Source organism: Populus euphratica, unplaced genomic scaffold (genome assembly GCF_000495115.2).
Source record: "Populus euphratica unplaced genomic scaffold, PopEup_1.0 scaffold1191.1, whole genome shotgun sequence".
In the NCBI taxonomy this organism is placed as follows: Eukaryota; Viridiplantae; Streptophyta; class Magnoliopsida; order Malpighiales; family Salicaceae; genus Populus; species Populus euphratica.
The window spans coordinates 21,601-33,802 of NW_011501049.1; the positions used below are offsets into that span (position 1 = coordinate 21,601).

Sequence of the window (12,202 nt, forward strand, 5' to 3'; positions counted from 1 at the left end):
ATTAACTTTATTCATATAAATATATTTAATTTATTAATAAAAATTTATTTATATTTACTATTTATCAAATATTTTATTAATAAATCTAAAATAAAGATAAAATCATTGCTGAATTTAAATTGGACATTAATTAGAGCTATAGAGACTAATACATATTATATTCTTTTCTTTATGAAATAAAATAGTTATTCACATAAGTTAAGATATGAGGAATACCTGTAATTAATATATTGATACTTGTAAAATGATATGGGTAGTAAATTAACCCATGTCATAATTTCATAAAAAGAGATCATAAGTATCTATGGAAAAACTCACATGATAATTGTGTAAGTTATCTTATATAAAAAGCTTTATATTTTAATTCTATTACACATTGTCCTAATCAATGGTAACAAATGGACAAATATTATATATAACATGAACTATATGAAAGTATTTAAGTAATCAAGAGAAGATTCATCATCTTAGGTGAATTATGAAAAATATTTTATATGTTGTCAAATAGTATTGATTGTAAATCCTTGTGCAAGGTAAAATAAGATTTGAAAAGAGTTTCAAATTTTATTTAAAGAATTAATGACTGTAGTGTTAAAAATAAAATGATTTGGCAGAGTAAACACACTCCATGATAATATCTAAATTGGAATATTATTGATGAAGGATAACAATTGCATTGAGAAACTATTCACTAAAAGGTTAAGTCAAACTACTTATGAATTTTCTAATATTTAGGGAATCATAACAGGTTGTCAGATATTATACTTGATTTTCAAATATAAATCAAATAATTATTGAATTGATAATAAAATAATTTGTTTAATTTATTTAATCTTATTTTATTTAGGGTTATGATTTATATTTGAGACTACTTATTAAAAAACCTAATGAGTCACACACATAAAAACCTTTGATCATAAATAAAAAATGCAATAATTAATTAAGTATGACTTGTTTATAAATAAGTTTTTGAAATTATAGATCAGAATGTAATTAATATATGAGATTACAATTTTAGATTTAGAAGCAATCAAATATAGACTTGATTTAATAAATTTTTAAAATTAGCTGATATAAATGATGTTATTTAAGGAAAAAATTGATATTTATATTTATTTATAGGGTTTTTATTTTTTTCTCTAAATAAAAAATTAAGTCTTTTATTTTTTAAGATGAAAAGAATATAACAAAATATTTAATATATAAAAAAAAGAGCTAACACTCAAAAGTATAATAATTAGTTTTTTTTAAAAGGATTTAGGAGATTTCTTATTATTAGCTTATATAGATTATTATTAAAGACTAAATACTTGAGTAACTTATAATTTATAATAATATAAAATTAAAGAAATTATTGAAAATATAAAAAAACATTTATTTTTTTAATAATCTTTATATAAACACTAAATAATCCTAAAATATTAAATTTAAAGTTGAAGTGAGCTGGGAATCTGTCATTTTCTAATTATTATCGTCACATTTTGCTTGTTAATTAATGCTCATGATGGGAATGTCTTATTCGACAGGTTGACATTAAGTAATCATCAAGAGTACATAGGGAATCAAATTGATTACAAATCTTAAACATTTTATTCCCTTTCAGTTGATATTCTATCAAGGAAAGCAATTAAGAATGCAAACTACCCCTCCTTATGGCTTGTATAAATAGACCATCTCCAAGGATATGAAATTCCTCAAAGCAAAGCCTTGTAATCTCTCACAACAAACTTCTCAAGACATAACATTCCCTTTACCTACTTAACTTCTGTTAATTCTTCGTAGATATGGATATCGTGAGAAGGTTGGTTGCGGACAGGCCAGTCGTGATTTTTAGCAGGAGCACTTGTTGCATGAGCCACTCCATTAAAACACTTATATCTAGCTTTGGGGCAAATCCTACAGTTTATGAGCTAGATCAAATTCCAAACGGGAAGCAAATTGAAAAGGCGTTAGTGCAGCAGCTAGGATGTCAGCCAAGTGTACCAGCTGTTTTCATAGGCCAAGAGTTTGTTGGTGGTGATAAGCAAGTCATGAGCTTACAAGTCAGGAATGAGCTAGGCTCTTTGCTTAGGAATGCAGGAGCTATATGGATTTGATCAGATGGAAGTATTACGTGATATTTACACATGCATTAGTTCGGTACTGTACTTCGCTGGTGCTGAAGAAGCAGAATAAGTAGTCTTTTCTTCCTCCTTTTTTTTTTAATCCAGTTTTCATACGATAAATGTTGATCATCGGCCAAGGCGTCAGATATTTTGTAGAGCCTCTTGATCCTTTTTGGCGGTCAGGATTAACATTAAACATGTCCAGCTATCATCTCTAGCTAGTCTGTACTAAATAAAAGGAGACGCATAGCTTAATTACGTGCATTATGCATTTGCAACATTGGTGTTATATGTCTTTAGTTTTTGTGTACGTCAGGAAAGTGAAATAAAAGTTTCTCATCTTCCAACCATCTGTTCTTAATTAATAGTTGAGGATTTGTTTACCAACAAGAAGAAAGACTGACTAGTCTGTTTTGCAGAACTTGAGTTTGTTTTCATTTTTCACTTAACTATGCATATTTTATTGTGAAAAGCCAATGTCGCAGAGTTTGTTAGGAGTCATTTTTATTTGAAACTACCGTTTTGCTTTGATCCTTCATTTTAGTTTGGAATACCGAGCCATGTCACTGCACCATTAAATAGTTTTATTGATAGATTTATTCTGTTAGTGTAAGATATGCAATTCATCAATACAATATTTATTGATAGTCTCACAGATGGAACACGTTCATCAGAATTTTGATTGTCAGCAATTTTCCTTGCCGTCATTAATTCTGTTGGAAATAAAAAAACCAAACACCGACAATCTTATATACGGCGAAGCACCTCAAAAAATTTTCCTGCTAGAACTTTACCAACAAAATAAGTTTGTCTGTATTTTCAATAGTAATTGACACAACCAAAAGATTGATATCTTTTTTCAAGTGCACGAGTGTCAAAGTAATAAATAACTCTGTAAAACCGGGATCTAATTACAAGGAGGTTAATTATATAAATTATAAACAACAACAACAATAGTAGTAGTAGTAGTAGTACTAATAATAATAATAATAATAATAATAATAATAATAATAAAGAAGTTAATGAAAACTTTGAGATAGAAGATTAATATGAGAATTAAACAATGATAAAAACAAATGTCAAGGTTAGAGGATTCACTAATAGTATTTCAAACAAGTATAATATAAACTCTTTTTATTTCTCAATTGGAAACAACACACAAAGGAGTTTCCAATCAGATTATAAATTTTTAACATCATTACATTAGTTATTTTATTTAAATAATACTAATACTTGTAAATGTTGTCAAGTATTCATGATTATAACTTATGTTAACAACAATTTAAGTTCTTTTCATAGCAAAGGTGTAGGTTATACCATACGGTTGGGCTATGAAAGTGCCAAGTATTTGTTATACCAAGTGTTATACACCATGAATCTAGATTAACCATATAACAAGCAAAGTATTAAGAGTGAACAAGATAACAAATACAAAACATGATAATATCAAATATTAAGGTCCATGTTGAGTTCACACCATACTTATTCTTACACTATTAGTGTAACTTTTTCACCTTGACATAATAAACTTAACTAAACATAATAAAAGAAAGAAAAATAAATAATCAAAATAAGAACATAAATAAGATAAAAGTTAACTAAGTAAAGAAAATGAAATGAAAGGTATAAACTTGATATTAATGAAAACAAAACATAAGCAATACAAAGAGAGAGTAAGAGAATGATCTTGATCTTGAAACCAAGATGCCTAAATGCATGGAAAATACCTCTTTTTATAGGCCAAAATTTGAAATTATTGATTTGATGACTAATTGATGAGTGGGTGGCCAACTCTTGACTTGTGGACAATCTTTATCTTCTCTTGTCTGCCTAAAACATCATTGACCAACTCTACATGAAAGTTGTAGGAAATTTTCTTAGCTTTTTAGAAAAAAAAATGGAGGTCATTTGGACTTCTAGAACTCTAAATATAGGTTGAACACTGAATAGTATCTAGGTTGCAGGACAGATTTGGATTTTTTCGTTGTTGCTACAATTTGGACTTGAAAACAACTTTATTAAAACCACACCTCAAATGAAAGTTGTAGGCCTATGTCTTACCTTTCCATCCATATAACGTAGACCTAAATTTAAGATCTACAGCTTCATATATGACCCAATTACCGAATAGTGTTCCAGTTTATACTGCACCAGCATCTCTTTTCTAAGTTTGGCCATCTCTTTATCCTTTCAATTTTAGTACTTAAACTCATCAATCAATCCTTTTATTTATATGATAGGCTTGCATTTAAGATGATCATTTATCATAAATTAAATGTATATTTTATTATTAGATATGTTATTATAAAATATGCTTTAGTTAAGGAGTTAGTAATACTTCAAGTACAAAATGATAATATAAAACCTTGATAAAAATGCACTTTTAAGTACTAATCACACCCCCCAACCAGCTTATTACTAGTCCCTAATGACACGACTAAAAGATTGATGTCTTCTCCCAAGTGCAGGAGTGTCGAAGTAATAAATAACCCGGCAAGATTGGGGTCGAACCACAAAGAGGTTAATTGTACAAATTATAAATAACAATAATACAACAACAATAAGAATAACAACAACAACAATAATAATAGTAGTAGTAGTAACAATAATAATAATAATAAAGTAAAAGAAGGAGAAGAAGAACAAGAAGATGAGAACTTTGAGATGAAATATTAATGTAAGGATTAAACATTGCATTCATTCGAGCCCACATTGTGGAGACCTGAAGTTCCTCTCCAATTGTTTTTCCAATGATGTCCCCATGTGCTAAAACTTCGGGGACGACCCCCAAAACTTGACTACCTCATAAAAATGCAGCTATTGACACACCTCCCATTAACCCCAGACTGCCTCCCCCATACACTAAATAAATCTTTCTCTCAGCTAGCACCTGACCAAGATGATTTGCTGATTCTAAAAACTCCTTTTCTTTCCCAGGACTAGATCCACCGAAAACACAAATATTTCTTATGTGATGACTTGAGCAACTTGCTATTTCTACACACTTCTATATTTAATGAATGTATGGGTTGAGTGGAAATGAAAGGAAGGAAGAGAGGATTTTATAGATGAGAAATTAAAAGGGCAATCATACCATCTATATGTAGGCCAGCTAGAGTCTCACACTCTCTCTCTCTCTCTCTTTATTTATTTATTTTTGAAAAAGCATGTCTATGTACAGGTAGTTGTGATTGTGGCTCACATTTTCCCTTGGTTTTACGTCCAAGAACGGATTAAACGCCCTCTATAGGTCAGGGATAGGCTTCCCATCTAGTTTTCTTAAAAACTGGCAAACATGGTCTTTTTTAGTTAGATTCCCAAGACTAAGTCGATCATGTCCTTTATGAAAGTGGGGCCATAAATCATGAATTGCACGATGCTTATCTCGATTATGATGAGACTTAAGAGTCAATAGAAGATTATATAAAGACTCTCTGTGTTTTGAAATAAATCCCACCTTTTGACAATTTTCACAGGTTTTGCGAGATGCATATGATTCCTTGAATATGGTGGGCTAGTAAAATCTGCTTTGTAAGATTTCTACAGTCCTCTTTTTTAACGAGAAATGAACCCCACATGCCTTGGAGTGACAAAATTTAATAAAATTACTTGCCTCATTGTCAGGAATGTATTTTTGAAATATTTGATCATGACAATAATTGAATAAGTAAGGGTCATCCCAATAAACATTTTGCACATTGCTCAGAAATTTTCTTTTGTCTTCGGTACTCTAGTGAGCTGGCAAAAATCTTGAAGCAAGAAAATTGATATTTTTAGCAAACCAAGGCATTGAACTAAGAGAAAGTAGAGATTTATCAGGAAAGTAATCATCGATTGGTGTGATGTCGGGTGTCGAATCTATTGTCACTTTTGATAAAAGATCCGCATCAACATTTTCAGTGCCTTTTTCATCCTTGATTTCTTCCTGATTGGTCATGGCATGAGAAAATAGAAGTGCTGGAGGGGAATCAGTCTTTTCTTTACAATGTTCAGATTCAACCACTTCCTTACCCTTAGAGATTGACTCATCATCTTTCTCACAAGGTTCAAGAGTGGGTTTTTCAATAACCTTACCACTGCAAAGAGTAGTGACTAATTTAACTTGATCTATGTGTTGGCTTCCAGAACTACTTGCATTTGCATTGTATTGCCCCTTAGGATTTTGTTGTGGTTAAGGTGGAGACTTACCTTTCTCTTGGAAACTGAGAGCAAATGTCAATTTTGCAAGAGTATCTTTAAAATCTATCATGTTTTGAGCAAGTTGAGTATTGATTGTCTCTTGCTTTTCAATGAATGCATACAAAGTTTCCTCAAAATTTCTTCTAGGAGGTGGAGAATAAGGAGGTGTATATCCATAAGAATTTTAGAAATTGTGGTGTGCTTGAAACTATGGTGGTGAAGTTTGTGCATTGTCACTCTTCCAACTAAAATTTTGGTGATTTCTCCAACCAGGATTGTATGTTTGCGAGTATTGGTTATGATTGGCCCTTTGGAAACTGTTTAAAGCATGAGCTTGTTTATAGAGACATTTCTTAAAAGAAGGCAAGGTTGGACAGTTATTGGTTGAGTGCTCATTTGTTTCACATATTTGACACACAATGTTTTCAACAGATTTTAATTGACCATTCCTTTTCAATTCTAGTGCCTCGACTTTTCTAGCTAAAGATGCAAACTTGGCTTGAAGGTCATGATCTTCCCTAAGGTTATACATACCTCCACTAGATGAATGAGATTGAGTTTTACTCGGTGCCTCATAAGTACCCGCAGTGTCCTAATTTTGAGCATTTTTAGCTAACAAGTCTAAGTACTCCATTGCTTCATCAGGGTCTTTATCTTCAAAAGTTCCATTGCACATCAATATTACCATTTGCCTATCTCTAGGTGTTAACGCTTCATAAAAATGTGAAACCAATCTCCATGTTTCAAAACCATGATGAGGGCAAGTACTAAGCAAGTCTCGATACCTATCCCAACATGGATAAAATGTTTCTCCTGGTTTTTGAGTGAAAGTGGTGATTTGTCTTTTGAAAGAGTTTGTTCTATGAGATGGGAAAAACTTCTTTAAAAACTGTTGTTGCATTTCATCTCAAGCACGAATGGATCCTGGTCTTAAATTTTATAGCCAAGTTTTAGCTTTATCTTTTAATGAAAAAGGAAAAAGCTTTAATCTGATGGTGTTCATGCTACAATTTAAATTATTATATGTGTTGCAGACCTCCTCAAATTCCCTTAAATGCAAGTATGGATTTTCCAATTCTAAGCCATGAAAAGAAGGTAAAAGTTGAATAATGTCTGGTTTAAAATTAAAATGAGATGCATCGGGAGGAAAAACTATGCATGATGGTGCACTTGTTCTTGTGGGATTCATGTGGTCTCTAAGAGGAGGAAAAATTATGGATGATGATGCACTTGTTCTTGTGGGATTCATGTGGTCTCTAAGTGTTCTAGCATGGCTATTCTCATTATTCTCATTATGAAATGATTGATTATCTTCTTCGGCCATATTTTTTGAAAATGATGAGGATACCTTAGAAAGTCTATTACTTGATGTACGTGACCACACTCTCATGCACGTGTAGGAATAGAATAAAAGGAAGAAGAAAACAACAAAAGAAGAAATAAGAGAAAAGAAACAAAGTTATATACAAGAAAAGTGAAAAGAAAAAATTAAATAACTACTATAATTTATACAAGAACTTACCTCCCTAGCAACGACGCCAAAAACTTGACACGACTAAAAGATTAATGTCTTCTCCCAAGTGTAGGAGTGTCGAAGTAATAAATAACCTGGCAAGACCGGGGTCGAACCACAGGGAGGCTAATTGTACAAATTATAAATAACAATAATACAACAACAATAATAATAACAACAACAACAACAATAATAGTAGTAGTAGTAACAATAATAATAATAACAAAGTAAAAGAAGGAGAAGAAGAAGAAGATGATGAGAACTTTGAGATGAAATATTAATGTAAGGATTAGACAATGATAATAACAAATGCCAAGGTTAGAGGATCACTAATGGTATGTCAAACAAGTATAGTATAAACTCTTATTATTCAATTGGAAACCACACACAAAGGAGGTTCCAATCAGATTATATATTGTTAACATGATTACATTAGATTAATGATAATACTTGTAAATCTTGTCACATCTTATTCGATTAATGCTAATACTTGTAAATCTCGTCAAGCATATGAGATTATAACTTATGTTAACAACAAATCAAGTTCCTTTCATAGGTCAGGTGTCAGTTATACCATACAGTATGGGCTATGAAAGTGCCAAGCATTTGTTGTACCAAGTGTTATACAACATAAATCAAGATTAGTTATTTAACAAGCAAAGTATTAAAGAGTGAACAAGATAACTAAAACATGTTAGTATCAAACATTAAAGTCCATATTAAGTTTACACTATACTTATTCTTACACCATTAGTGTAACCTTTTCACCTTGACATAATAAAAATGCTCAAAATTAGGACACTGCGGGTACTTATGAGGCACCGAGTAAAACTCAATCTCATTCATCTAGTGGAGGTATGTATAACCTAGCTAGACATAATGAAAGAAAGAAAAATAAATAAACAAAATAAGAACATAAATAAGATAAAAGTTAACTAACTAAATGAAAGGAAATGAAAGACATAAACTTGATATTAATGAAAGCAAAGCATAAATATTACAAAAAATACAAAGAGAGAAAACAAGAGCATGATCTTTATCTGGAAACTAAGATGCCTAAATGCATGGCAAATGCCTCCTTTTATAGGCCAAATTTGGGAACTATTGATTTGATGACTAATTGATGAGTGGGTGCCCACTCTTGACTTGGTGACAATCCTTATCTTCTCTTGTCTGCCCAAAAACGTCATTAATAACGTCAAAATTGGAGCCACTTGAAAACATGAAAGTTGTAGGATACTATCTCAGCTTTCTTGTGTAAAAAATGCAACTCATTTGAACTTCTAGAACTCCAGATATGGGCCAAACACTGAAAAGTGCTCGGGCTAGAAGACAAATTTGGACTTCTTTGTTGTTGCTACAATTTACACTTGAAAATGACTTTTTTAGATCTTGGGCTCCATATAAAAGTTGTAGGTCTATGTATTACCTTTTCATCCATATAAAGTGGACCTAAATCTGAGATCTACAACTCCAGATATGACCCAATTACCGAACAGTTTTCCGGTGTGGACTGCACCACCATCTCTTTTCTAAGTTTGGTCATTTCTTTGCCCTTGCAATTTAAGTTCTTAAAGTCATCAATCAATCCTTTCATTTATGTGATAGGCCTACATTTAAAATGAACATTTACCATAAATTAAAGGTATCTTATATTATTAAATATATTATTATAAAACATGCTTTAGTTAAGGAGTTATTGATACTTCAAGTGCAAAATGATGATATAAAACCATGATAAAAATGCATTTTTAAGTACGAATCACCTAGATATCAAAGCATTAAAATAAAAAAACAATTTATGAATTCCATACAAGAAGGCATTCATCGTTCAATTTTCATTAATCTATCCAGATAAACAAACTCTTGTTAGATTTATATATCTAGTTAATATCTCTTAAACATGATATTAATAAACCTTTTTTATGCTCAATATATCAACATATAGCTGTGGGGCTTTTCTTGGAAGAAAACAAAATTTTTGTTGTAATATTTAAGATTTACTTCCTTGAGTTGGGATGTTTTTCTTTTTTTTTTTTGTAAAATATGTATATACATGTAATACAATTCATCTTTAACCCATATAACGAGCTTTCAGCTAATAACTCCTATACTAGTTAGTCTTAGGGCATTACATGTTGAGACACCCTTATGAGCTTAGTAACTTGGGTTGTAGATACTAATATATAGATAATATAATGTTTGATTCCCTTAAGCTTTTCTCCTCAACCCATGTAACAAGGGTTAGGCCAATAGCTCTCAAGTTGCTTAGGTTAGGGAGGCTACGAAACCAAACTTATCTATATTTTTATTATCATTATTTTTTTCGCTCTTTTTTTTATTTTATTTTCAAATTATATACTATCTCTTGCCCTCAGTTATTACCTTTAACAAAAGAACATAAATAATGTAATAATTCAATGTGCAACTCACAATCATATGTTAAAGTGTGTGTGTGAAAATTAAGTTTTAAGAATACATGTTAAATGAGTATATGAGCAGAATTAAGTGATAACAATGCGAGACTTTGTAAACCTGAATATTTTAAGAAGTATTATGATAAACCTTGTTAAGAATGGTTACTAAGATGCATCTCAAGAGTCACTTTAACAAATAGTTCCTTTACTTTGTCATCCTAGTAACAATAATTTTGCACATGCTTTATGAAATAGAAAACACAATTAATTTTTTTTGTCAAATACTACCGTCTCCCCCCAACTAAAACGAGGCATTGTCTTCAATGTTCTAAGGTAAAAAGATAGATTATAGAAGATATCACATGAAATAATGAACACTGACAAACCTCAAACACACTTAAACAAATATAAAAAATAACAAGACTCAATAATAAAACCAAAAGACATAGAGATTCATAAATAAAGGCTCAAATCCAATTTAAGCTTTTTATAGCTTTCCTTAGATGACCAATTTATACGATTCATAAGGGATCAATTATAGGAATGAAAGATTATAGTTGGTCAATCAATTGTTTAGCAATTACAGCAGGGATTATGATTTGTCGTGCCGAAGATATTGGAAATTCCTGTTCCACAGCATGATCAAGAAACGACAACAACTTGTTATAATAACCATTAACATTTAAAGACCAATGGGTTTATAGTGAATGTACAGTTAGGTCCAAAAGGAAATATGAAAGATCTCTTCCAATGTGAGCAGACATTGCATTCATTTGAGCAGACATTGTGGAGACCTGTAGTTCCTCTCTAATTATTTTTCCAATGATGTCCTCTTGTGCTAAAGTTTTAGAAACGACCTCTAAAACTTAAATACCTCCTAAAAATATAGTTATTGACACACCTCCAATTAACCCAAGACTGCCTCTCCTATACACTAAATGAATCTTTCTCTCAACTAGCACCTAACCAAGATGATTTGTTGATTTTAAAAACTCTTTTTCTTTCCCAAGACTAGATCCACCAAAAACTCAAATATTTTTTATGTGAGGTGACACAACTAAAAGATTGATGTCTTCTCCCAAGTACAGGAGTGTCGAAGTAATAAATAACCCGGCAAGACTGGGGTCGAACCACAGGAAGATTAATTATACAAATTATAAACAACAACACAAAACAACAATAATATTACCAGTAATAACAATAATACTAATAATAGTAGTAATACTAATACTAATAATAGTAGTAGTAGTAGTAGTAATAATAATAATAATAAAGAAAAAGAAGGAGAAAAAGAAGAAGAAGATGAGAACTTTGAGATGGAATATTAATGTAAGGATAAAACAATGATAATAACAAATTTCAAGGTTAGAGGATCCACTAATGGTATGTCAAACAAGTATAGTATAAACTCTTATTATTCAATTGGAAATCACACACAAAGGAGGTTCCAATCAGATTATATATTGTTAACATGATTACATTAGTCATCTTATTCAATTAATGCTAATACTTGTAAATCTCATCAAGCATTCATGATTATAACTTATGTTAACAACAAATTTTAATCGAATAAGATGACTAATGTAATCATGTTAACAATATATAATCTAATTGGAACCTCTTTTGTGTATGGTTTCCAATTGAATAATAAGAGTATATACTATACTTGTTTGACATACCATTAGTGGATCCTCTAACCTTGGCATTTGTTATTATCATTGTCTAATCCTTACATTAATATTTCATCTCAAAGTTCTCATCATCTTCTTCTTCTTCTCTTTCTTTTACTTTGTTATTATTATTATTGTTAGAACAACTACTACTATTATTGTTGTTGTTGTTGTTGTTGTTATTGTTATTGTTATTGTTGTTGTTATTATTATTATTGTTATTGTTGTTGTTTATAATTTGTACAATTAACCTCCCTATTGTTCGACCTTAGTCTTGCCCGGTTATTTATTACTTCGACACTCCTACACTTGGGAGAA

The 12,202-nt window shown here is 30.7% G+C and overlaps 1 protein-coding gene across 1 annotated transcript; it reads left to right on the top strand.

The window, feature by feature from the left end:
- The first annotated feature begins 1,711 nt into the window (after positions 1–1,711).
- LOC105117151 (monothiol glutaredoxin-S6-like) lies at positions 1,712–2,333 on the top strand. The gene has a single exon (XM_011014720.1). It carries the CDS (start codon positions 1,785–1,787, stop codon positions 2,094–2,096), a length of 312 nt encoding a protein of 103 aa, XP_011013022.1. The 5' UTR covers positions 1,712–1,784; the 3' UTR covers positions 2,097–2,333.
- Positions 2,334–12,202: the final 9,869 nt, after the last annotated feature.

Excerpts from the sequence above, each read along its gene's own strand:
- LOC105117151 (XM_011014720.1), top strand. The coding sequence starts at position 1,785 with ATGGATATCGTGAGAAGGTTGGTTGCGGACAGGCCAGTCGTGATTTTT.